General features: G+C 41.4%; 1 protein-coding gene across 1 annotated transcript; it reads left to right on the top strand.

Annotated features, from left to right (window-relative positions):
* The first annotated feature begins 1220 nt into the window (after positions 1 to 1220).
* On the top strand, positions 1221 to 25313 carry MYH4 (myosin heavy chain 4). Its single transcript, XM_027625154.2, has 38 exons — positions 1221 to 1424; positions 1513 to 1656; positions 2034 to 2190; positions 3169 to 3196; positions 3284 to 3398; positions 4174 to 4266; positions 4418 to 4481; positions 4625 to 4723; positions 4858 to 4961; positions 6693 to 6831; positions 7403 to 7521; positions 7623 to 7772; positions 8281 to 8451; positions 9965 to 10274; positions 11069 to 11139; positions 11542 to 11629; positions 11723 to 11840; positions 12487 to 12610; positions 12701 to 12837; positions 12966 to 13221; positions 13912 to 14154; positions 14456 to 14632; positions 14854 to 14999; positions 15257 to 15347; positions 15433 to 15822; positions 16845 to 16971; positions 17595 to 17713; positions 17837 to 18033; positions 19294 to 19477; positions 19557 to 19722; positions 19824 to 19948; positions 21040 to 21348; positions 21908 to 22111; positions 23621 to 23746; positions 23837 to 24007; positions 24094 to 24198; positions 24301 to 24396; positions 25161 to 25313. The coding sequence occupies exons 1-38, from the start codon at positions 1221 to 1223 to the stop codon at positions 25311 to 25313; spliced, it is 5820 nt and encodes a 1939-aa protein (XP_027480955.2).
* Positions 25314 to 27330: the final 2017 nt, after the last annotated feature.

Here is a 27330-nt window from a genome sequence, read left to right as displayed (position 1 = left end):
AGAGAATCGGTACTTTTTTTTTAAAGGGAGGAAGAAAGAGAGAGAGATCTGAAATAATAAGAATCAGATAAACAACCATTATCCTGAAATCCAACTTAAAACAAATTATAAACTAAAAATATACAAACACTATATGTTTTTCATTCAAATGTTTTTCTCCAAGAACCTTTTAAAGTTATCTTTCGTTTTGATAATACTACTTTCACACAATTTAAGAATAAATGAGACTTAATTTTGACTTAGGACAAATCATTTGTTGGATTTTCAACTTTTGTTGCATTTATTTTTTTCTTTATTATGTGATACCTAAATAATTTACTCCTAAGGTAGGAGTTTATTCATGCTTATTAAGTGTTTTTAATCTGGACTGTGTCCTGAATGAACAAAGGTACCTTTTCATCCATCCAATTTTAATAACCTTTGTATCCAATTTATCAATCTGATTTTAATAATTTGGGCCAGGAAAAAAATTTTTACTAAATATCTGAGTTTTTAAAATAGGTTCAGGTTCCATGAGAGACAATGGGACTCTGAAAAACAAACTGAGGGTTCTAGAGGGGAGGGGGGTGGGGGGATGGGTTAGCCTGGTGATGGGTATTAAGGAGGGCACGTTCTGCGTGGAGCACTGGGTGTTATGCACAAACAATGAATCATGGAACACTACATCACAAACTAATGATGTAATGTATGGTGATTAACATGACAATAAAAAAATTTTTTTAAATAAAATAAAATAAAATAGGTTCAGGTTGTAAAGCCATTGGAAACAGTTATTTTGCATTTCTTTGTATCACTGCAATGTCAAAAAAAAAAAAAAAGCGGGAAGGAGGAGCAGAAAAAGAAAACAAAGCGAAGCAAGTCAAAATAGAAAAGATTCTGAGCACACGTGGGGCATCCCAAACGCTACTGACTGCAACATAAACTCTTCCATATTCGTCTACAAAGGCTCACAGCACAGAGGATGGAACAGAGGCTTACAACATCACCAGAATTAAGCTCCCAGCATAAGGCTTTCAAAGCCATGATCCAATCTCTCAGCACCTTTGCGCAGGACACAGGCATGATCCCTACAGGTGGGGCTGAGGAAATGGGCCAGGCCCATGAGGCGCAGGAGTGTGAAACCAACAGGACAACGCCCACCCTCACTTTGGGTCGCTGTCCAGCTCTGTCTCTGTCCTCCAGGTACCCTGGTGCTCCGCTGCCACCGGTAACCCCCAGCCATGAGCTCCGACGCTGAGATGGCCGTTTTCGGGGAGGCTGCTCCGTACCTCCGGAAGTCTGAAAAGGAGCGCATTGAGGCCCAGAACAGGCCCTTTGATGCCAAGAATTCTGTCTTTGTGGTGGACGCTAAGGAATCCTATGTGAAAAGTACAGTGCAGAGCAGGGAAGGAGGGAAGGTGACAGTGAAGACCGATGCTGGGACTGTAAGTAACACAAAGTAGGGTAGGAATGCATAATTGATCCTTTTCTGCTACTTAGTTGATATGCAGTGGCTCCACCTTTTCTTAACAGACTGTCACAGTTAAGGAAGATCAAATCTTCTCCATGAACCCTCCCAAGTACGACAAGATCGAGGACATGGCCATGATGACCCACCTGCACGAGCCTGGAGTGCTGTACAACCTCAAAGAGCGTTACGCAGCCTGGATGATCTACGTGAGCGCCCCCTTTTTTCTTTTCACTTTTCACTAACTTAAGTCCACGAACTATGTTAGCCAAAACCAATCAAAGACTATTTTCCAATTTGCTTACTACGATTTTAAGACTAATCACTTGGTTAGTGTTGTGAATTCTGACGTAGTTGACACTGTGCATGTGACAAGCCATCTATTTAGTGCTGAATTTGTGGGCAAACGGAAGGAAGCATAGTGTGTAGGGCCCATGAGGGGGGAGGCAGCCAGGGAACGAGACCCTTGAATCTTAGGAGAACAGACACAGTACTTGGGTCCCTCTCGCTTGGCACATAAAGCAGTTATTGCCAAGACAGATTAATGATGTGACTGCAGACAGAGCAACCTTGTCATTTCCCACAGACCTACTCGGGCCTCTTCTGCGTCACTGTGAACCCCTACAAGTGGCTGCCGGTGTACAACCCCGAGGTGGTGGCCGCCTACCGAGGCAAGAAGCGCCAGGAGGCCCCGCCCCACATCTTCTCCATCTCCGACAATGCTTATCAGTTCATGCTGACGGGTGAGTGAATCCATAATTACCGTCTGTAGAGCCATTTATAAAGGACATGTATAGTGATAACATAGAAGACACAGAGGCAGTACTTGGAGAATTAAATGTTCAGCACAAACATAATAGTAATGGTAATAGCACAATAATAGTATTCTAATATGATTAGGAGTATAATCTAATAAAATTGGGGAAATATATTTAAAATAAAGGGGACCAGGGGTGCCTGGATGGCTCAGTCCACTGGGCATCTCTGACTCTTGGTTTTGGCTCAGATTGTGAACTCAGGGTCTTGGGATCAAGCCCGAGTCAGGCTCCACACTCAGTGTGGAGTCTTCTAGAGATTCTTTCCTCCCCCCCACTCCCTCCCCTACTGATCCTCCCACCTCCCCATGCATGCTCTTTCTCTAAAATAAATAAAATCTTTTTAAAAAAGAACAAAATGGACCAATTCAAAAGCATAGAGAATTTTGCTTTGATTTCTATGCTACAACGCAAACTAATGCTAATTCCAGATCAAAATTAACCAAATTTTGGAATGAACTATGCGTTTTAATTATAGCTAATATATCACCTCTCCTAAAAAGTACACCTTGAAAGCTCATAGTACACGTTATCCCAATTACTACACAAAACTTTGGATTGGACATTAATAACATGATTTTGAACTATGAACCAAGTGACTAAATGGAACATGGAACTAGTATTCACCTGACATTGATAAATTATTCCCAGGGTAGTACAGTGAAATAGTGCGTTCATTACATATTCTATCACACTAAAGGTAACAGGAGTGTAACACACTAATTAGCACATCTTTTGTTACTTATTTTAAAAAGAATATTGTGAAAAAAGCAAAGTTAACAATCGATACATTTGTGTGTGTGTGTGTGTGTGTGTGAATGGGGAGCTTTAAAAGACAATTTTGAGTTTACAAAACTTATGTGCTACATATATTTTTCAACATTATCTCTGATTTCTCTTTCACAGATCGTGAGAACCAGTCAATCCTGATTACGTATGTAGATTCCATGCCTTTCTCTCTGTGAATTTTGATCACTGTAGTGGTTAGATTCTGACTTTTTCCTCTGTGTGGACTCGACAGCGGAGAATCTGGTGCAGGGAAGACCGTGAACACCAAGCGTGTCATCCAGTACTTTGCAACAATTGCAATTACTGGAGAGAAGAAAAAAGAGGAACCTACTGCTGGCAAAATGCAGGTGGGTATGATATTCATCCCAGGATAGAAGAAATCCTAGGCTTTTAAAAATATGGCCAAGGTCCTTCAGAGCCATAGCAACCAATTACAAGTGATGCCAAAAAGAGCCAAAGCAACGAATTGCAATAACTCTTGGGTGGGCAGTGAGAATGAGATGTGTTGCCAGGTGCAATAGACAGAAGTTCTCACAACCATTTATTAGGAGGGAAAAAATGAGCCTGAGGCATACAGAACTCAAGGCCATTATACTAGAGTACCCCTTCTCCCCATTTGTCTTCCCTCTAATCACTTTGGAAAGCCCCGCTCACAAACTCCCTCTTTCTCAAATAAATCTTAAATTTAAAAAAAAAAAATGTGTTAAGAAAGAAACAAAGAAAGAGAAAGCCAGCGAGCCTTACCCAAAAGTTACAGAATCCTGGGAAGGAGGAAGGGAGCAGGGGAGGAAGTTGATGTAAAGTTATTTCAGGAGACTGCAACTCACCTTTTCTGGGGTCTCTCTTTTTTTTTTAAGATTTATTTATTTACAACATAACAATAAAAAATTTAAAAAAAAAAAAAATTATTTATTTACAGAGACACAACGAGAGCGCGAACTTACAAAGCAGGGGGAGTGGGAGTGGGAGAGGGAGAAGCCGGCCTCCCGCAGAACAGATCGAGCCCAATGCGGGGCTCGATCCCAGGACCCTAGGATCACAACCTGAGCCGAAGGCAGACTCTTAACAACTGAGCCACCCAGGCGCCCCCTCTCTTTATCTGTCTCATTCATTTCTCTTAAGGGGACCCTTGAAGATCAAATCATCAGCGCCAACCCCCTACTGGAGGCCTTTGGCAACGCCAAGACCGTGAGGAATGACAACTCCTCTCGCTTTGTAAGTCTCCTGGCCTTCCTTTCCTGAGGACCAGCGTGGACACTTCTGTGCATGTGGCATCAGTATCTTTCCCATCCGCTTGGTCCATAGCTAAAGAAAATATTTGTCTGCCTTTGAATATGTACAAAAAGTCTTCCTTTGCCTTTTTAAGGGTAAATTCATCAGGATCCATTTTGGTGCAACAGGCAAACTGGCTTCTGCAGATATTGAAACATGTAAGTTAATGAGTATTAGTGATTAAGAATATTTTTCTTTGGGGTAATATACTGAAAATCTTGTTATCTTTGTTGTGTGAACTTTTCAAATGCTTAATTTTCCATTGTGGCTTTTTTAAAGTGTGCTCAATCTGACTTTCTAGATCTGCTGGAGAAGTCCCGTGTTACTTTCCAGCTAAAGGCTGAAAGAAGCTACCACATATTTTATCAAATCATGTCCAACAAGAAACCAGAGCTTATTGGTAAGAAGTATCTGTGATTTTTTTCTAAGGAAAATAGAAAGGAAGAATAAAAGCCCTTTTTTTCTAAGCAGTCCCTCTAAATGTTTTTGATAACCAAAGTAATTGTCTATATTTGTTCTTTTTCATGTGTACAGAAATGCTTCTGATCACCACCAACCCATATGACTTTGCCTTTGTCAGTCAAGGTGAAATTACAGTGCCCAGCATTGATGACCAGGAAGAGCTGCTAGCCACAGATGTAAGTAACAGGTACAGAACAGGAAGAAGCAAATTCATTTTGCAGTATACAACACTCCCCTCTATAGAGTCAAAAGCATTAGCAGAAAGACAACAAATAGGCAATATTGCCTTTCAGGCTTCCTTACTCTTGGAATAAAATTATAGGATATTTCAATGCCTGCGTCCGCCTTATGTATCAGAAAGTTTAAAATGTCTGTAATAAATGTTAAGTCTTAGGCATTCCTTGGCTAGTTGGCTCTTTTTTGTTTTTTTCCTCATCGGTCCCTTGGGTCAATTTTTGTACTCCTATAGTGACGTTTCTCTTATTCTATGTCAGACCCTACATCCAATAACCTGTGAAAAGGACCCTACGATATTTTTAGGTTTTTTTATAACAGAACATGATGATTTCTACAGTTCCTCTGTAATCAGACATAAACACAAATTTTATTTCAAATGTCACTCTGGGGGCTAACAGTATTCCCCTCCCCCCTCTATGCAGCATTTAAAAGAAATGGATTCTCTAACCTCAAAAATTCTTTTTGGCCTCCATGAGCCTTTACTTTTATTTTTGGAACTACAGATTCTTTCTCTCTCTTCTTTTTTTTTTTTAAGGATCATTACTCTTTGGCTTATTTTCTTTATACATATACTTTATACATATTTCATGTTTTCTTTTGCATTTCTGAATAGTCAACATTCTTTGATTATTCTTAACTTTAATACCAGTGGGAATATCCCAACATTCCCAAGACAGGATTAGGAGTTGCTTACAAAAACACTTCTTCTCTTAAAATATTATTTTCAAAAAGTCTATAAACTATTTGTGTGCCTTCATCTCATAAATATCAGCTTTTACCAGCTTTACCTCATTATTATTCATATGTCCAAAAGGGTTAGGGAGTTGACAAATAACCTCGTGTTGGAAGTTTAAAAAAAAGCATCGCAGTCTTGTTCTAAGACTTTATTAATGTCTAGGCATTTTAAATAGGTTGAGTCAGTGAGCTGGAACTGGGGGTAAATAATCTGGAGAAAGAGTTACATAAGCAAACTCCCCCTCCTTGTCTGATGCCTGCCTCCACTGCATGAGCCTTTGCAAAGCCTAGAATGGTGACCAAACTAAGAAGGTGACCAAAATCCAATAGAGAAAAAAGACACAACAATATTTCAATAAAAGGAGACGTTCTTTTCACAAATGTCTCTTCCCTGCATGAGTAACGATCAGGTGAAGTTCACTGCCAGGCATCTCATGGCCAGCTGAGCTGTGACCTGATAGCAGAGAGGGAAAACCTCAAGGGCCGCTGCTCTTCCCCTCTTCCCAACTGCGTTCGTCACATCCGGGGAGTCAGGCTAGGAGTCGGCTAGGACAACATACGAGGAAAAGGAGTGAACAGATTTGTGAAGCAAAGGAAACCCATGAGAAAGAAACCTGTGGAGCAAGGCCCGGCTAATGTGGAGAAATAGGAAGAGTGTTGTCCTTGGCATCCAAAGCCAAGGCTCCGAGTCTTGGCTCGGTGAGTGTGGACAGGACACATAAGATCTTCACTGCCCACATGACTCAGTGGGAAACTGGTGCACACCTACTAATGCTGCTTTGTGGAATAAAGTGCTGGAGAATAGGACTGCCTCCTGAAAACAGCAAAGTGCTAGCCAAGACATCCTAAGAAGGAGGGGAGGCAGGCCCCAGTGTCCTGAGGGTAACTGCCATGGTGGTAACTGGGAGATGATTTAAATTCAACTCTTTCCACAGAGTGCTGTGGACATTCTGGGTTTCAGCACTGATGAAAAGGCGGCCATCTACAAGCTCACGGGGGCTGTGATGCATTACGGGAACATGAAGTTCAAGCAGAAGCAGAGGGAGGAGCAGGCTGAGCCGGACGGCACCGAAGGTACCACTCCCTGCTCACATCTTTCAGCTGACAGAGCTGATACCATTAGGTCCTCAAGGGCAGGGGCCAAGTTTACACTTTCTTGACCTATCTGATGACCGGGAAAGTATTAGAGGGCAGAAATGACACACATGCTGCATGTTTTACGTGACTGAGAAGATTTGTGGAGGTGTGATTTCTGCCTATTCCAATTTTCACTGACTTACTGTAAGCTAGTATTTACGATCTGATTAAGACCTTTTTTATTCCAGTCAATAATTTACATGTCCACAAGCACCGTTAAAAAAAAAAAAAATCAGAATTTTCCTATCACTCCTCCTCTAGGTCAGAATTTTTCAAATTATTTTTATCTGTGGTCTACTTTAGCTATATTTTAAGTATCACACAGTGCATCAATTTCCTACATTCCAAATTATCCTCTCAAAAAAAAATGACTAAAATTAGTGTGACAAATGGTTTTGTCACATTTGCACATATTCAAGCAAAACTTTTTTTTTGTCATTACCCTTCACACCTTAAATTGTATAAGCTGTGGTCAGCTTATACAGCTGTTCTCACCTCGTTCGTGCAGTTGCTGACAAGGCGGCCTATCTCCAGAGCCTGAACTCTGCTGACCTGCTCAAAGCCCTCTGCTACCCCAGGGTCAAGGTTGGCAACGAGTACGTCACCAAAGGCCAGACTGTGCAGCAGGTAAGCATGACTTAACCCCCATGATTTGTTTGAGCCACAGGAGACCCCAGGCTCCATCACTGTGTTTAATTCGAAAAACCAAACTACCACTGTTCTTGAAGGTGTACAATTCGGTGGGTGCTCTGGCCAAGTCCATCTACGAGAAGATGTTCCTGTGGATGGTCACCCGCATCAACCAGCAGCTGGACACCAAGCAGCCCAGACAGTACTTCATCGGGGTCTTGGACATTGCCGGCTTTGAGATCTTTGATGTGAGTAGTGAACTGACAGAAAATAAGCAAACGCAAATCCCCAGTCATTTGATCCATCTTGTTAGAGCATTCAAAATTATCTTTACAAAAAGTACGAAACGGAATTTGTAGGAATGAAGGGTCTCTGAGGAGATGTGAAACAAGTAAATTAGTATAAAGAGGAAAAGAGAGAGCATTTTATTCTTTCAAGTCTCGAAGTCTCAGTGAATGGTCTGTGAAAGGTTAATAAATATTCAACATCTATCGTGGATCCAAACAGGTAGAGAAATGCTTTCTCAAATTACGCTAAGGGAATATTTAAAAGATGTCCTTATTTAATAGCATTCGGCCTAATGATTTCATACAAAAAGCATAGTATTTGAGGAGTCTAAAGGTGAATACCTTTTAGAATCACATCATATAGTAAGAAAACAATCTGAACATTTGTAATTTAATAAACCAAAATACCTTAAATGCAGAAGACATACTTAAGTCATGAGTAACTCCCTATATTTATCTTTTTCTATAGTTCAACAGCCTGGAACAGCTGTGCATCAACTTCACCAACGAGAAGCTGCAACAGTTCTTCAACCACCACATGTTCGTGCTGGAGCAGGAGGAGTACAAGAAGGAGGGCATCGAGTGGGAGTTCATCGACTTTGGCATGGACCTGGCTGCCTGCATCGAGCTCATCGAGAAGGTCTGTATGACTTTTTAAGCCTTCAGGACATGAAAAACAAACTGTCTGCCTCGTTATGCTTAACTGCAATCCCAATTCTCAAAAAACAAGCAGTGGTGTTTGATGACAGGCCCGTGTACTCTGATCAGTTGTCTGGTGTGTCACAGGTGACCTGTTGTTACTCATGAATAGTTTTTCATAGAAAAATGACTGCAATGCATACAACCATGTACACAGACACAAGTTTGCACGTTTCTCCCTCTTATAACTTCACTCTCCCTCACGTGCACGGGAGTAAGGAATGAAATTGCCGCTAGTCCTCTGAGTACTGTCACTGGTCCTGGTGATTCCATGATGGTGTGTGGTGTACGGATCATCCTTCGTGGGTATCAAGGCAGAATGTGTCAAGACGTCTTCCAGGTTGGAAGGGTAGCTCTTCAGTTGTTGCAGGCATTAAGACTCTGATAACTACTGAATAAACACCAAACCTCTCTACAGTCATCCCTGGAAAATGAACCCTGAATTCTCCTTTATCAAGGAAGTGGGGCAATAATTCTATTAGTGTTGAATATGTTAAAACTCATCAAGCAATCATTAAACACTTACAAATGTAATATTGGGAACTCGTCGTTTACCTATGGATACCAATGAAGTATATGGTTATATGTGAACACTACCCTAAGCAGTGGGAAAGGAAAAGCAAACACAACTGCCTTCTATGAACACTTCAGACATTCATGCCAAAATTCTATAAAAATATGAAAGATGAGAGTGTCACATCAGACTAGGTCTACCCAATTTGAGGAAAACAATTTTAATTTGGTGATATATACTATCTCTGCTATTCATGAAAACGACATGGTACTCAGTTCCAGGAACATTGAAATAGTTTTGGGAGACAATTTGTGATGAAGCAAAATCCTCAACCTTGGATTTTCTATCAGTCTTTCCTATCAAACTTGCCACTGAAAGGAGTCAATCTGCTTACAAAGCAAAACCAAATTATGATCACTTAACTCCACCGTGGGGGGAACAGAGCTCAGAGTACAAAGAGCTCTAATGATACAACATGAGACGCTCTTTCCTCCTGGGAATGGATAATTTTTAATCATTATCCGTAATTTTTCTCCTCTTCGTACTTTTGTCATGTCTAGATTTGAGGTGAGGAAGTTACATTGTCAGGAGGGAAGAAAGTATTTAGATCTATACATTTACAGGATAAAGAATTCAGCTTTGAAATGGTAGTTTTGGAATTTAATTTTATACTCTGAACATAAAGTTTGCCAAATGACACAGATGGGCTTTTTTTTTTTTAACCGAGTCTTTCTAGCAAACATATTTCCCATATGTCCATGGTACATGACTCTTTCACATTTCAGTAGCAGAGAAGAGGCAATAAAGTAGGATTGTGCTTATTTAATTTCTTATCATCCCTTCTTCTGGAACATTTTCAGGTTTCCACCAAGTACATAAACTATTGGAGCATATTTTTCTGAGGAACTCATTATTATCATCCCTTTTTTCCTACTCTCAGCCCATGGGCATCTTCTCTATCCTGGAAGAGGAGTGCATGTTCCCCAAGGCCACAGACACCTCCTTCAAGAACAAGCTCTATGAGCAGCACCTTGGGAAATCCAACAACTTCCAGAAGCCCAAGCCTGCCAAAGGCAAGGCCGAGGCGCACTTCTCTCTGGTCCACTACGCCGGCACCGTGGACTACAACATCGCCGGCTGGCTGGACAAGAACAAGGACCCCCTGAATGAGACCGTGGTTGGGCTCTATCAGAAGTCTGCAATGAAGACTCTGGCTCTCCTCTTTGCTGGGGGACAAACTGCTGAAGCAGGTCATTCTTAATATCACTAGTATGTTCACAGAGTGAACATACTAACCAATATAGATAATGAAAGGAAGCGTATTTAATTAGTGTGCTACGGTCTTATGATCATAAGTTTTCAGAGCTAAAATTGACACATGGATGCTTTTGTCCATGGCCTCATTTCACCAATGAGGAAACACAGACTCAGAGGTTAAGTCACTTGCTCAAGATCATACAACTCATTTCTACTATTTTAATAGTATTGGTTCCTTCGAGGATCCAACTAAGCTGGAGATGAGGAAATCCTTTTTCAAGGCACTAGTGTTTGAGGAATTGAAATTCTGTTCTCCTAAGTCCCCTAAGACCAGATGCACACCTAACAGTATAGAAGCACAAGCGAATAGGAAGTAGGACTTCCCTGCAGGTTAGTAGAGGCTCATGCACCTGGTAGCAAGCATGCAACTTTGCCTGTTCTCTGGGACCTGTGTGCCCTAGGAGGGCAGGACTACTCTGTCTCTGGGCACTCCCTTCAGGGGACACACTTTGCTGATCTGGAGGAGAGGAGTCCCATCCCTTCCCCACACCTACTCTTTTCATCCACAGTTCTTTTACTGTTGTTGTTTTCCTGAATACCTATGTGAGCCAATGCTTCTATTTTCCTAATCTATAGTCAGCAGAAAGATACAGAAAGAAAAACAGGAATGATACAAGTGAACAAGTGCAAATTTAAATTTCAGAAGGAATTTTGGCAGTCTTGTACCTATGGCTAGTACTTTCAAAGCTGTTGCAAATAGTTTTAATTTTTCTATTTTATTTTTCAGAAAGTGGTGGTGGGAAAAAAGGTGCCAAGAAGAAGGGTTCTTCTTTCCAGACAGTGTCAGCCCTTTTCAGGGTAAGTATATTCTTGAATGCCGAAAGACTACTTCTGTAACAAAATTAAATTATCGTAACTTTAAAAAACTTTTTAAAAGAAATCTATGGTGAAACCGAAAAAAAAAAAAAAAGCCCTGTTGTCAAAGGAAAATGAAAAACGTGTTAGGAAAAATTTAACAAAAAGAAAACCCATAATGTGGGTTCAAACTTTACAATAAGTGAACCAGTTACCCTTAAAACTCCAAATCTAAAAGATCTAGAGTGGAACACATTTCACATGAAATCAAACCTTCTCTTAAAAGTAACCACTGTAGTCACTTACATTTACTTTTTCGTGAAATGGGGCACATTCACTCCAGATCATTGACAGGGACTCTCATGCAACAAAGAATGACTTCAAAACGTTTCATATGGTTTACAGGAGAATTTAAATAAGCTGATGACCAACTTGAGAAGCACTCACCCCCACTTTGTACGCTGTCTCATTCCCAATGAAACTAAAACTCCTGGTAAGACATTTATGATACCCAAGTAAGACTCCAGTTGACTTCTCATTAGACTATTATATAGAAAACACTTTTTTTTTTTTTTTTTTTTTTTAGGGGCCATGGAGCATGAACTTGTCCTGCACCAGCTGCGGTGTAACGGTGTGCTGGAAGGGATCCGCATCTGCAGGAAGGGGTTCCCAAGCAGGATCCTCTATGCAGACTTCAAACAGAGGTTTGTGTCTCATTATTCCTCCCTTTCAATGTGCTAGCCTAGAGCAGTATCCCCGCACAATTCAAACATCTTTTAACTTTTTCTTGAAAACTGAAATGCAATTATTTGAAAGGTGATCATAAAAGATCTGTACCTCTGAAACAAATAATACATTATATGTTAAAAAAATAAAGAAGAAGAAGATAGCAGGAGGGGAAGAATGAAGGGGGGGAGATCAGAGGGGGAGACGAACCATGAGAGAGACGATGGACTCTGAGAAACAAACTGAGGGTTCTAGAGGGGAGGGGGTGGGGGATGGGTTAGCCTGGTGATGGGTATTAAAGAGGGCACGTTCTGCGTGGGGCACTGGGTGTTATATGCAAACAATGAATCATGGAACCCTACATCAAAAACTAATGATGTAATGTATGGTGATTAACATAACAATAAAAAAATTTTAATTAAAAAAAACAAAGAACGGAGGCTTGTTTTATATTATCATAAGTTTTTAAACATATTTTCCCAAGGTTCACCTAAAGCACTGCTGGATTATTTTAATGGAATTTTTTTTTCTCCAAAACTCAGTCTATCATTTTTTTCAATGATAGCTACTAACAGTTCTACTAAGAAGGAAAACCATGCTTTTATATTCTTTGTATTCTGATAGATACAAGGTTCTAAATGCGAGTGCTATCCCAGAGGGTCAGTTCATTGACAGTAAGAAGGCTTCTGAGAAACTTCTAGGGTCTATTGACATCGACCACACCCAGTACAAATTCGGTCACACCAAGGTACCCTCAACCTAAATCTCTATAATAATTTCATCTCCTTTGGACTTTCTCATGAGTGAAAATAACATATTTAGCTTGTTCTTTGGCAAGGTTTTCTTTAAAGCTGGGCTGTTGGGAACTCTAGAGGAGATGCGAGATGAAAAGCTGGCTCAACTCATCACACGCACCCAAGCTGTGTGCAGAGGGTACCTGATGAGGGTGGAATTCAAGAAGATGATGGAGAGGAGGTGAGGGGCTGAGTCCAAGTCGCTGTTCTCTGCACTTTCATGGCTGAATCTGGTACAGTCATTACTTCTTTTGAGTGATGGCCACTGTCCACATGGTTCCTTATTTGCGTCTTTATTCTTTCCTACAGAGAGTCCATCTTCTGCATCCAGTACAACGTCCGCGCCTTCATGAACGTCAAGCACTGGCCCTGGATGAAGCTGTACTTCAAGATCAAGCCTCTCCTCAAGAGCGCAGAGACTGAGAAGGAGATGGCCACCATGAAGGAAGAGTTTGAGAAGACCAAGGAAGAGCTGGCTAAGTCAGAGGCAAAAAGGAAAGAGCTTGAAGAGAAGATGGTAGCTCTGATGCAAGAGAAAAATGACCTGCAACTCCAAGTTCAGTCTGTGAGTGTCATCCACTGCACAGCTCAGCCACTTCTTATCTCCCAGACACTGTGGGAGTGGATATGAAAAAGTTTTAACTTAAGGTTTTTGAATGAATGGTTTCCACTAAAACATGTGCTGTAATTGTTTGTCGTTCAAAAATACTAAGACTCAGACCTAAAAAAGCAATAGATGCGAAGTCACCAATTATGCTGTGTATGTTCATGTGCACATTCATATGCGGTATGGTCATCAGTGAGCAGAGTCATGAAGATGTCCATGGACATTTTCCTTCCTTTATAGACCCTTCTCTTAGATGAGACTGTCCTTTCCTTAGTGAGTATTTGTGTACATAAACAGAAGTTATGTTGTTCTTACCAGGTCAGAGAAAAGGCTAAATTAACCAATCCCCTCGAATGTGAGGAAATGGAGTCCTAGAATTAATAAGTGATTTTTCCAAAGTAGCACAGAGGCAGATTTTGCCAAAAGGCTCGTTTCCCTGATCTGACCTTCCACACAGGGACAGCTAGAGGAAATATGTTCGTATAATCAGTACATTAAAATTACTAAATATTTGTCCAGTAGACTGTTAAAAGTTGGCATATGTGTTGACCAAACTGGTTGAGTTATTGAAGTATCCACCTTTTAGTAAATTACAGTGTGTTTGCAGATATAGCTTAGAAAATTAAACTGTTTCATTTCTTCCCTTAGGAAGCAGATGGCTTGGCTGATGCAGAGGAAAGGTGTGACCAGCTGATCAAAACCAAAATCCAGCTGGAGGCCAAGATCAAGGAGGTGACCGAGAGAGCAGAGGATGAGGAGGAGATCAACGCCGAGCTGACGGCCAAGAAGAGGAAACTGGAGGACGAGTGTTCAGAGCTCAAGAAAGACATTGACGACCTTGAGCTGACCCTGGCCAAGGTTGAAAAGGAGAAGCATGCCACAGAGAACAAGGTACAATCATGATCCATTTTAGAGTGTTTACAAGTGGCTAGATTGTTACTGAAGTATTTTAATTAAAAGTTTAATCCTAAAGTTACTGAATATGAAAGGAAAATACTGTCATATTTATGTCATCTCTTTAGTCGTCACTATTTCTATTTACCTTGACCTTTCTCCCCCATACTTTTCAGTGAAGTGGGCCTGGCTTAGCTTCTTATCTCCATTTTCCATCTCAGGTCGACACTGTCCTAAGCTTGTTTTCCATCAAGACGACAGATATCATTAACATTTCTATAATCTGTTCAAATCTAAGGTCAAAAACCTTACAGAAGAGATGGCAGGCCTGGACGAAATCATCGCAAAGCTAACTAAGGAGAAGAAGGCCCTCCAAGAGGCCCACCAGCTGACCCTGGATGACCTGCAGGCAGAAGAAGATAAAGTCAACACCCTGACCAAAGCTAAAACCAAGCTAGAGCAGCAAGTGGATGACGTAAGTGTGAAAAACACAGTATTTCCTCTCCATATAAAATAGTTATGACATGCAACTATCAGTAATGCCCAGAAGTCTCTCACTGTGGCTTTGCAAATAATAATTAAAATTCCCATACTATTTGGTGTATTTTTAAAAATTCTCCTGTGTATCTTTGATGGCTAGTAACATATGGCTCAGTGCCTTAGGACTGAAATAAATAAAATCCACTATATATTTAGCTTGAAGGATCTCTGGAACAAGAAAAGAAACTCCGCATGGAGCTAGAAAGAGCCAAGAGGAAACTAGAGGGAGACCTAAAGTTAGCCCAAGAATCCACGATGGATATAGAAAATGACAAGCAGCAACTTGATGAGAAATTCAAAAAGTGAGTAACCTGCTCGTTACCTGTCAATTCAAGTGAAATAGATGTTTTAAAGCTCTCTAAAATATTACTTCAGAGCACACAGGAAAAAAAAATGGTATCTTTGACTTTTTTATTTAATGAAAATGCTACCTTACTGACTTGTAAGAACAGGTACTACTCACGTCCTCAACACAGCAATATAAAGACATTCCACCATACATGGGAAAGAAAACTGGTAAGAGAATTGATTGAGAGCTTATGTGTTGCTCCTCTAACAGGAAAGAGTTTGAAATAAGCAATCTGCAAAGCAAGATTGAAGATGAGCAGGCCCTCGCAATGCAGCTACAGAAAAAGATCAAGGAGTTACAGGTGAGTCGAACCCCCCACCTCTTCTGCACATTCCAGGAATCAAATCTGCCATGAGTTGGCATTCATGTTGATGTGTCACCCCCAGGCCCGCATCGAGGAGCTGGAGGAGGAAATCGAGGCAGAGCGGGCCTCCCGGGCCAAAGCAGAGAAGCAGCGCTCTGACCTCTCCCGGGAACTGGAGGAGATCAGCGAGCGCCTGGAAGAAGCCGGCGGGGCCACCTCCGCCCAGATCGAGATGAACAAGAAGCGCGAGGCCGAGTTCCAGAAAATGCGCAGGGACCTGGAGGAGGCCACCCTGCAGCACGAAGCCACGGCGGCCACCCTGAGGAAGAAGCACGCGGACAGCGTGGCCGAGCTCGGGGAGCAGATAGACAACCTGCAGAGGGTCAAGCAGAAGCTGGAGAAGGAGAAGAGCGAACTGAAGATGGAGATCGATGACCTCGCCAGTAACATGGAGACTGTCTCCAAAGCCAAGGTTTTTGTGAACTTGTCCCCTTTTCATTTGCAACAATTCAAAATTATAGAGTTTATACATGAATATATCTAATCTAACTGTACAAACTTTAAATGTTATTTTATTTTTTTAATTTAAATTCTATTAACATACAATGTATTATTAGTTTCAGAGACAGGTCAATGATTTATCAGTTGCATATAACACCCAGTGCTCATTACATCACGTGCCCTCTTTAATGCCCGTCACCCAGTTACCCCAACCCTCCACCCCCCTCCCCTCCAGCAACCCTTAGTTTGTTTCCTATGATTAAGACTCTTGTGGTTTGTCTCCCTCTCTGGTTTCGTCTTGTTTTATTTTTCCCTCCCTACCCTCATGATCCTCTGTTTTGTTTCTTAAATTCCACATAGGAGTAAGATCATATGGTAATTGTCTTTCTCTGATTGACTTATTTTTCTTGGCATAATACCCTCTAGTTCCATCCACGTCATTACAAATGGCAAGATTTCATTTTTTTGATGGTTGAGTAGTATTCCATTGTGTGTGTGCATGTATACACAGCACATCTTTATCCATTCATCTATCAATGGACATCTGGGCTCTTTCCATAGTTTGACTATTGTGGATACTGCTGCTATGTTATCTCACTTTAAAATTATTCCTCTTATGCCTATTAGACATCACTATATTGAAATGAATCATTCAGTCTTCCTACCTAACTTGTAGAAATCATGTTAACTTTTATCCCCATGACTATGAAAGAATGCAGTTTCAGAAAAAAAATTATCTAAAAACCATACTCCACATGATGCAGAATTTAAATGATGTTCATGTTTTCCAAAGACAATAATCCAGTTTTCATAACTATTTATTTATTCATGTAGCCCAAATTATGTGCCTCTATATCCAGGGCACTGTGGTGGGCTTTGGAGTGGCTAGAAAAGTAAATACAGCTCAGCTCCTTTCCACAAGTAGTCATCTCCAAATGCAGACTTACAAATAAAAATGTACCATCTTTTCCCGTTTTCTACTTCCCACCACAGGGAAACCTCGAGAAAACATGCCGCACCCTGGAGGACCAGCTTAGTGAAGTGAAAACGAAGGAAGAGGAACAGCAACGCCTCATCAATGAGTTGTCAGCCCAGAAGGCTCGTTTACACACAGAATCAGGTCAGTGGGCACACACAGCCAGCATGCAGAGAGCCAAAGAACGAAAGGCAAGCCTCCACTTGTGAACACCTCCTAACACCCATCATTTCTTAAGCCGCGCACGCTCATTTATCATTCGTCATTCCTTCTTCTTTTTATTGAGAGATGGTAAAAAGGATGATTATAAGCTATAACTGGAAGAAAATTAAGCTTCCTGGGCTGAGGAAATTTTTTGCTACCTCAGCATTACTCGAAAGAAAGAAAGACAGACCTTAAAATATCAAAGAAAGCTCACATTTTTTTAATTAATTTATTTGACACAGAGACAGAGAGAGCAAGAGCAGGAACACAAGCAGGGGTAGAGGGGAAGGGAGAAGCAGGCTCCCCGCTGAGCAGGGAGCCCGATGGGGGACTCGATCCCAGGATCATGACCCGAGCTGAGGACAGATGCTTAACAACCGAGCCACCCAGGTGCCCCAAAGCTCACATTTTTGAAAAAGCAAGAAATAACCTTCTCAACCACATCAAAGTTTTTGAGCTATTCTTTTCATCATGGAGTAAGAAGAGTTCTAATGTTATCATATTTTTTAAATTAGTCTTCCATCTAGATGACAGAACTAAATCATTCACATTGTCTTTCACAGGTGAATTTTCACGACAGCTAGATGAGAAAGAAGCTCTGGTGTCTCAGCTATCACGAGGCAAACAAGCATTTACACAACAGATTGAGGAATTAAAGAGGCAGCTGGAAGAGGAGTCTAAGGTGAGAATTCTCTGAGACTTTCAATCACTTGAACTTTGTAGCGTGACACACTACTGAACTTCACTTACAGAATATCAATGACCAGAACATAAATGTACAATGCACACTTTTTGGTTGGTCCAGGCCAAGAACGCCCTGGCCCACGCCCTGCAGTCCTCCCGCCACGACTGTGACCTGCTGCGGGAACAGTATGAGGAGGAGCAGGAATCCAAGGCCGAGATGCAGAGGGCGCTGTCCAAGGCCAACAGCGAGGTGGCCCAGTGGAGGACCAAATACGAGACGGACGCCATCCAGCGCACGGAGGAGCTGGAGGAGGCCAAGTATGGGCTCTTAATGATAGAGGCAGAAAGAAAAGTTTAAAGGCAGTGAAGGAAAAATAATAAAAAAATAATAATATTTCAGGCATGAAGATAGGAGGAATATTTCAGCCTATCTGATTATACAGTGGTGGAAACCACCATCTTCTCCTTACAGACCAGTCATGTCCACTGAAGAATGGGCCGAGACCACAGCTCTCCCTACATTTTGGTCTATTACAAAAATACCTTAAATTTCTTTCCACCAAAATGAATTAAAATTATCAGCATACCCTTTATGAATTAAGTAGAATTAATTTCCTTCAATATAAGGAAAAATGGAGACAGTGGTCTATTATGAATATTATAATTAACAATAATCAGTTTATCCCTACCTAGAGGTTCAAAATAAGACTATCATACTCTGTCATTTAACTAAGAACCAGTATCAATAAACTGATTCACTAATTACACACACTTTTATGGAATAAAACTCATGGGAGTGACACATGGAAGGGAAATAATCATTATGTTCCCAGTGAAGGAAGCTTCTCTAAATTGCATTTATCTCAGTAGTTGCTAGAATTAAACAGAATGAGGAGGTTTGGCGAGCATTTGCAGAGGGAACACTCCAGTTAAGTGTGAGCTGGTGAAGGAAGCAGTAAGACTTTGGAGGGTATTTGGGAAATATAATTCTGGAATAACATTTGCTGTCTGGGGCATCAGACCCAGAAAGTTAGTGATTAATCATAATCATATGACCTTGTACGCATCACTTTGGGCCACAGTTTCATTTATGAAGAGGACCATGTTAAAAAATGCTTAATGACGCTATCCAGGGCTGGCATGCTTGATGATACGCCTCCGGTTCACGGCTGTCACATCCTCACGTTGCTCCCTCAGGTGATGCGGGGAGGGCTGTGGTCTTGGCCCGTTCTTCAGTGGACATGACTGTCTGTAAGGAGAAGATGGTGGTTTCCACCACTGTATAATCAGATAGGCTCATTCTCTCTCTCTCATAATGCATACACCACCACCACCATGCATACAAAAAGGCCTCATGAATATGTTTAACAACCCCTCACATAAAGATAAGAATTCACTAGGGAAAACTAAAGACACAAAATGGGTACTGATAAGACATTTTTAGAAAACCTAAACAATTTGTGGACAGAGAAGCAAAGAATCTTGGGGAAAATATGCTTTCCTAGTCAGCAGCTTTATAAAGTTCACTGTCGTAGCTCTGAATCTGCTCTTGGTCACTCGCACTGACCAACATTTCAGGAAGAAGCTGGCCCAGCGTCTGCAGGATGCTGAGGAACATGTGGAGGCCGTGAATTCCAAATGTGCTTCCCTCGAAAAGACGAAGCAGAGGCTCCAGAATGAGGTAGAGGACCTCATGCTGGACGTGGAGAGATCTAATGCCGCCTGCGCCGCCCTGGACAAGAAGCAGAGGAACTTTGACAAGGTGGCCCACAGTGACCGGCTTCCTGGGGGAAAGTGGCCTGATTCTTGATCACAGAGGCTTAGTTCTGATGTACTTCCAGGTCCTGGCAGAGGGGAAACAGAAGCATGAGGAAACTCAGGCTGAACTTGAGGCCTCCCAGAAGGAGGCCCGTGCACTCAGCACTGAGCTGTTCAAGGTCAAGAACGCCTATGAGGAATCCCTGGATCACCTTGAAACCCTGAAGCGAGAGAACAAGAACTTACAGCGTGAGTCTTTGTAACCATTCTACTTCAAAAGTGGTGGGGAGACATCTTTTCAAGTTTTCATTTTTCTCAACTGAATGTGGTATTTTATTATTAACCTATAGAGGAGATTTCAGACCTGACGGAGCAGATTGCAGAGGGGGGAAAGCATATCCATGAATTGGAGAAAGTGAAGAAACAGGTAGATCAAGAGAAGAGTGAACTGCAGGCTGCTCTGGAGGAAGCAGAGGTACATGTTCCATTTGCCCACTTAGGCATTATAAACAAACTGAAAAATTAATACCGACTGAGAGCAGCTATCATGTTGCAAAGCTACCGGGGATAACTCCTGTAATTCAGTGAGAAATACTGCATTGTTCCTTGGCAATGCAGAATGAAGAGGCTAAATTAAGATGTATGGAAGTTTGTGGTTTTCTGAATGCCTTCTTCAAGAAAGCATCATATTACATTGGGGAGGGTATGTGCTACGGTGAGCGCTGTGAATTGTGCAAGACTGTTGAATCACAGATCTGTACCTCTGAAACAAATAACGCAACATATTTTAAGAAAAAAGAAAAAGAAGAAGATAACAGGAGAGGAAAAATGAAGGGGAGTAAGTCAGAGGGGGAGACGAACCATGAGAGATGATGGACTCTGAAAAACAAACTGAGGGTTCTAGAGGGGAGGGGGGTGGGGGGATGGGTTAGCCTGGTGATGGGCATTAAAGAGGGCACGTTCTGCACGGAGCACTGGGTGTTATGCACAAACAATGAATGAATCATGGAACACTGCATCAAAAACTAATGACATAATATATGGTGATTAACATAACAATAAAAATTTAAAAAAAAGAAATTGGGAAGAAAAAAAAAAAGAAAGCATCATATTGTGCAAAACAAACAACAAGCTCTCTAGGTAACAACCAGGTAAACACCATCAGAAAGACGTGACTGCGGACTGTTCCCCTATCCCAGGATTATGGGTTCCACTTGCCTTTCCGGCTCCCAGAGGCTGCTCCAAAGACATAGCCTTGAGACAGTGGTTTGGTGTTAAGAATACCTACATGGTATATGTGACTAAATCTACCTAGCGTCTCTTTGTAAACTTTTAAAATTTGGTGGGCAGATGTGGGGATCCATTCATCCTCCTGCCACCCAAAACTAGCCTCTCATGTAAGTTCCCTTTGCTATTATTAAGCTGCCACCACCAAGCTGGAGTGGCCTGCCTCTTCCTTTGGTCTTCTCCCTGCTCCAAGTACATGGGCCAGTTTCAGATTACACCAGGGAAGAGCCCGAGAGGATCAAAAAGCCAAGAGTAACCTAAGTGTTGCTTTTTAAAAAGGGATCTCTTGAGCACGAAGAAGGCAAAATCCTTCGCATCCAGCTTGAGTTAAACCAGGTGAAATCTGAGATTGACCGGAAAATTGCTGAAAAAGATGAAGAAATCGATCAGCTAAAGAGAAACCACATCAGAGTGGTGGAGTCAATGCAGAGCACCCTGGATGCTGAGATCAGGAGCAGGAATGATGCCCTAAGGATCAAGAAGAAAATGGAGGGAGACCTCAATGAGATGGAAATCCAGCTGAACCACGCCAACCGCCAGGCTGCAGAGGCAATAAGGAATCTTAGAAACACACAAGGAATACTGAAGGTACACTGGGATAAACACACATGGTGTCATGCGGTCTGGGTGTTAACCATAATTTATATACCATAAATCTAAATAACATGGTAATCAGTTGAAAATTTTACATACACAACCAAAGAACAGCTTACATCTGGAAAGTCTAAAAGTTCACCTTGTCAACTGAAGAGAAGACACTGCACAAATCACTTCATTTATGTGAACTTCATTTGTATAATGTATATATATATATATATACATACATTTTTAAAATCACATATCTATACTTAATATATAGAAAACAACATCATTAGACCAGCTCATCTCTGAGGATGCTTTCTTGATCCAATATTTTATAGCTTTAGCCATGGTTATTTTTTTATGATTTAGGATCTAAAATATAATATCCTGTTCTTTTGAGGAGACCTACTACCCTAGGCTACAAAGAATTTGTCTTTAAAGGGACTTGCAGATTTTCCCTCCCTAATCATACTCTAAGTTATTGAGAACAAAGTATGTACATGACCCAAATGTGTACTCGCTTTAATGAAAGCATGAGTAAGAGTCTTTGCCTCTTTCTGTGTAGGACACTCAGCTACATTTGGACGATGCCATCAGAGGCCAAGATGACCTTAAAGAACAGCTGGCCATGGTGGAGCGCAGGGCCAACCTGCTGCAGGCTGAGACTGAAGAGCTAAGGGCATCCTTGGAGCAGACCGAGAGGAGCAAGAAGGTGGCAGAGCAAGAGCTTCTGGATGCCAGTGAGCGTGTGCAACTCTTGCACACCCAGGTGAGGTTCAGGACTCTGGTTGAGCAAATGCATTCCCTGAAGTTGAAGATAATTTGAGGGGAAAACCTTGGCAAGGTTCCCTTCCTGAAGTTCTGGAAAATGTGTATTACTAAGAAGTACTAGGGCCTAGCCAGTTCACGGGTATATTTATGGGCTGACATAATCATGTTGATTTGACAAAATTTAGAGTTCTAGAAACTTTTGTAAAAAAGCAGAAGGCCTTCTACCAATAACCATATATGTGACATTAGTGGCCATCTTGTCTTTTCCAACTCTAAGCTGCAAATCAATCAGCAAATAAAACAGAGGAAAAAGAATAAGCCACCAAGTTATTTTTATGTATCGTGTATGCACATGAAGCTAACTACATGAAAGAAGCTCTTCAGTTCAAATTCACAGAAGCCATCATTACTGCTACTCAGCATTTGTTGTTTATAACGCATGTGCTAAAATAAATGGCGGTGTAGCCTCACAAGGCTAATAAGCAGCCATTATAGTATGCACTTATTGCCATGAAAAGATGTTCATAATACGTGAAAAGAGCAACTTAAAAATAATATATAAGGCATGATCATTTTTGTTGAAAATATATAGGAAACATCCAGGAGGATAAACAAAGTGTTACCAATGGTTGTCTCTGGTTACTGAGAGTACAATAATTATTCCTTACCTCTTATTTTGCTAATTTGTATATTATATAAACATATATTATATACTTTTTAAAAATTGCAATATAAGGAAATAGCATCATGGAAATGTTAAAATGACATACTACAAATACTTTTAAATTCAAATTAAAATACATTTTTCTTACTCATTTTTAGTATCCTTGAATTAAATATTTCATACTATCAACTTTCCAAAACATAACAGATTCTTGGTTCATTTTTGTACTAATAATGATGCTACTTTTGCTCTTTTTTTTTAAAGATTTATTTATTTATTTATTTATTTGAGAGAGCGAGAGAGTACATGAGATGGGGGAGGGTCAGAGGGAGAAGCAGGCTCCTCGTTGAGCAGGGAGCCCGACGCGGGACTCGATCCCGGGACTCCAGGATCACGACCTGAGCCGAAGGCAGTCGCTTAACCGACTGAGCCACCCAGGCGCCCCTACTTACGCTCTTTAAATATAAAGCTAACCAAACATGAATGAACAACTAAAAATTAATAATCCATTTTCCATGAGCTGTGTGGCACTACAGGGTACAGCACTTTAAATTTTTTCTTGGGTCAGGGTTGTGCTTCATGCTTACAAACAGCCACTGATAATGGTCGAACATCTCTGATACCAAAAATCAAATTTTACCTGGAAGAATTTCAGAAAAGGTTCATTAACAGAAGTATGGATAAAAAGAAGAGAAGGCATAACTTAAGAGTCAACTTTTGATTTGGTGTTTATTCTGAATTTTCCCTGGATCAAGAATTTTTGCCTGTCTACACCAGTCAAAATGACAATGTAAATAGAATATAATTAAATGTGCTTCCCTTTTTTTTATTAATTTGAAACAGAACACCAGCCTGATCAACACCAAGAAGAAGCTGGAGACAGACATTTCCCAGATCCAGGGAGAGATGGAGGAAATTGTCCAGGAAGCCCGCAACGCAGAGGAGAAGGCCAAGAAGGCCATCACTGATGTGAGCAGAGGGCAACACGGTCCTGGTCAAACTTGAATCCTGATGTGCTAGCTCAGCTCTCTCAACTGGTTTTGTTTTACTGCTCATCAGGCAGCCATGATGGCCGAGGAGCTGAAGAAGGAGCAGGACACCAGCGCCCACCTGGAGCGCATGAAGAAGAACCTGGAGCAGACAGTGAAGGACCTGCAGCACCGTCTGGACGAGGCTGAGCAGCTGGCCCTGAAGGGCGGGAAGAAGCAGATCCAGAAGCTGGAGGCCAGGGTGGGTCCCCATCACTTCATTCAATTCCCAACCTGCTCATACAGCTACTTACAGCCAAATTGCTAAAAGCCTTTGTTCTCTTCCAGGTGAGGGAACTTGAAAATGAGGTTGAAAATGAACAGAAGCGCAACGTCGAGGCTGTCAAGGGTCTTCGCAAACATGAGAGGAGAGTGAGGGAACTCACTTACCAGGTGACCCGCCTTTCCATATTTCTCACACCTGCTGCTCTCTCAAGAAAATGAAAATAATGAGTCGTTTTCAAATAACACTATTTGCTACCTCTTTCATTTCAGACTGAGGAGGATCGCAAGAACATTCTTAGGCTGCAGGACTTGGTGGACAAATTACAAACCAAAGTTAAAGCTTATAAGAGACAAGCTGAAGAGGCTGTGAGTAGCTCCATAATGACAGAGAAAAGTTCAGGAGAAGTCCTGAACTTCAGGCTTCTGGGGAGCCTGAAGTTTATAGAATTTAAGAGCCTTTCTTTAAGGAAAAAGAGTACAAAATTAGGTATGAAAATGAGTATTTGGAATGAAAAAATTTTACCAGTAATTACTGGAGCCTTAGCGATTCAAGTGCATTTCTCCTGAGAACTCTTTAAGCAATTTTCCAGACATGTTAGTATAGAAATATTTTTTGGTTACAACTCACTTCCCTATCTAGAACACTCCATCACTCCCAGCAACCTCCAGCACTCACGGGGGCTATGCTAATGAGGGCTCTGAAGTCTAAGATTTGTTAAATGACTTCACAGTATATCCATCAGACTATTTCTTTTTCATCTGGCTCCTTTCCCATCTTATCATCTTTCTCATCAGAAACTTTCCTTAAGGTTCTCTGCACCCAATACTATCACCATGCCTGCTTTTTAAAGATTCAGATTCCTGCTACTCTGATCTCCCTGTTGTCACCGTAGCATCTTATGTTTGCCAGGAAGAGAATCAAGTGAGAGAGACCGAGCAGGGGGCATTGTGAGCCCACACGTTCAGAGGCAACTAGTGGGAAGACTTGCCCCCAAATAAGTACATGACCAAATAACAGGACATTTTGCTTTCTCATTTACGAAGTAAATCCAGTAGCTGCTCCTAGTAATAAAGGCAGTGAGAATCAGAAAATGTCAAATTTTCTCGTTCTCTGAAATTTCTTTTCTCAGGAGGAACAATCCAATGTCAACCTTGCCAAGTTTCGCAAGATCCAGCACGAGCTGGAGGAGGCCGAGGAACGGGCTGACATTGCTGAGTCCCAGGTCAACAAGCTGCGGGTGAAGAGCCGGGAGGTTCACACAAAAGTCATAAGTGAAGAGTAATCCATTCTTATGCTGAAAGGTGACCAAAGAAATGTGCAAACTGTGAAGTTCTTTGTCACTGTCACATGTCACTGTAACATCAAGGCAATAAAATCTGCAGAGAATTTTCCAATCTAAAAATACATGTCTCTCTTAATTACAAGTTTCTGTAGTGCTATGAGAACTAATTCATTTCTTCAACGCTTGTAAGCCTCCTAACTGTGCAATCAGATGAGTGTAGTCAGTGAACCAATGTTAACAGAAGGCAAATGTTCTCTGAGGGAATACAAAGGTGGTTAGTGCACCCCCAAATCCATTCAACCAATTCTATTGAGAACCAAGTGTGTGTCTGTACAGAAATGGGCACCAGGGATAGGACAGTCGTCCCTGCCTTTGAGGAGCTCAAGCCAGCAGGAGCGACAGCAATTCAAACAGCTCCTAGAAGATGAGTAGACAGTTATCTGGTAAAAGAGAAACGGAACTGGTCATTCTAAGAAGAGAAGACAAGCATGAGATTTCAGGGTAGTTTGAGGGCCCCAGCCAGAGAGGGAAGGCCTGCCTGTGAAGGGAACAGCCTCCTGTGTGGTGCTGAGGAAATCAGGGTATGCATGGACCTGGTGAGATTTCATGAGAAAGAAAGCTGACCCATCTCTGGCAGTAGCCCAGAGGATGGAGCAGGAGAGGAAAGACCAGAGCCTAGAGACTGCTGAGGCTATGAAAATGATCCAGATTAGAGGTGACAGTGATGGCAACAAACAAGAATGCAGAATGCAAGCAGGCTTCCAATACCGGTCCAAGGAAAGGACTGGAAGAGCACTGAGAAGTAAATCAGTTTCACGGCCTTCAAACTTCCCAGTTAGCTTGTGATTATACATTTTACTTCCTTTTGTGGGAAATTCTCTTCCTCTGAACCCCTCCAAGTAAAGGGACAGAACTTCTTAGATAATTCCTAATCTCTACATACAAGTCTACTTACCAAGCCAAAGGAATCTGATTTTTCTCAGTACCATACCTATTTTCAGGAGGAATCAGAAAGGGAATTTATTTATTAATATCAAAAAGAATGTGACTGAGATTACACCATAGCCATTGCCAGAGTGGTCTTTTCTTTGATACTTTTTTAAAGCCTACCATTTGGCTGCATTGTGTAAGATATTTTAAAAATAAGATAATAGAATTCCAATTTATTCTTTTATGGTGGTGGATATCCCTTCCTAACAAGGTGGCTGCTTCAAGGAATCTCCTTCCGCAGTGTGAGAATCCTAATTAGTAATGAGAAGCCTGCTTCATGAGAAGAGGATTTAAGAGGGGTAAAAAGTAACTAATAAGGAATATTTAACATAGGCCATGATGAAGACTAATGAAATATCCTGCAGAGGGTAGGCATTTATTATCAAATTTTAATTAAACTCTGTAGAGTTAACCTACTGACCTCAAAAGCACAGGGCAATTGCTTTATTATTCTTTCTCCTAACTATTTAAATAATTGCTTATGTAGAGAGTTGGGAGTGGATTTCATTATGTATGGGTCGATTATCCTGGGGTCCCTGATTAAAGCAGCAAGGATTTAGAGTCACAAGAAACTCTGATTAATATTCTTCCTTACCTTCCTCACAGATTAGATGACTTATAGATGTATTTCCTTCTCTCTCACAACAAAGCCACACATGAAAATACAGAAATGTTTATAACACTCTTGCCTTTCCTTTCATTGAGATGTGGGAACTGTCCCTAACCTACTGATGCGGGATATGAGGACCCAAATGGGATGCATGCAGGGAGGAGGGAGGAGGCAGGAGGCAGGAGACTGTCTCTGAGAACAACTCTGAATTAGGAGCAAGAGGGAGTTTACTCCTCCCAGACAGTAACACTAGGACTTACAGTGATGGGGAGAAACTGAGACTGGAAGGAGACTTTGGGCTGTCACAAAGGGCAACCTTGAGATAACTATAGATAAACCTACATAAAGCATATAAGTAAGGAACTAGGCAGAGATGGCCATGCCCTAGTATTTTTGGTATCCAGCCAGGCATTGTTA

Source organism: Zalophus californianus, chromosome 16, assembly GCF_009762305.2.
Source record: "Zalophus californianus isolate mZalCal1 chromosome 16, mZalCal1.pri.v2, whole genome shotgun sequence".
Lineage (NCBI taxonomy): Eukaryota > Metazoa > Chordata > Mammalia > Carnivora > Otariidae > Zalophus > Zalophus californianus.
Note: the sequence above shows the minus strand (reverse complement) of the source record. Positions and strands in the feature narration are given on the sequence as shown.

Coding starts and splice junctions, on each gene's coding strand:
- MYH4 (XM_027625154.2), top strand. CDS start 1,221: ATGAGCTCCGACGCTGAGATGGCCGTTTTCGGGGAGGCTGCTCCGTAC. Junction 11,841..12,486: donor TATGCAGACTTCAAACAGAG/GTTTGTGTCTCA, acceptor GTATTCTGATAG/ATACAAGGTTCTAAATGCGA. Junction 22,112..23,620: donor TGCAACTCTTGCACACCCAG/GTGAGGTTCAGG, acceptor AATTTGAAACAG/AACACCAGCCTGATCAACAC.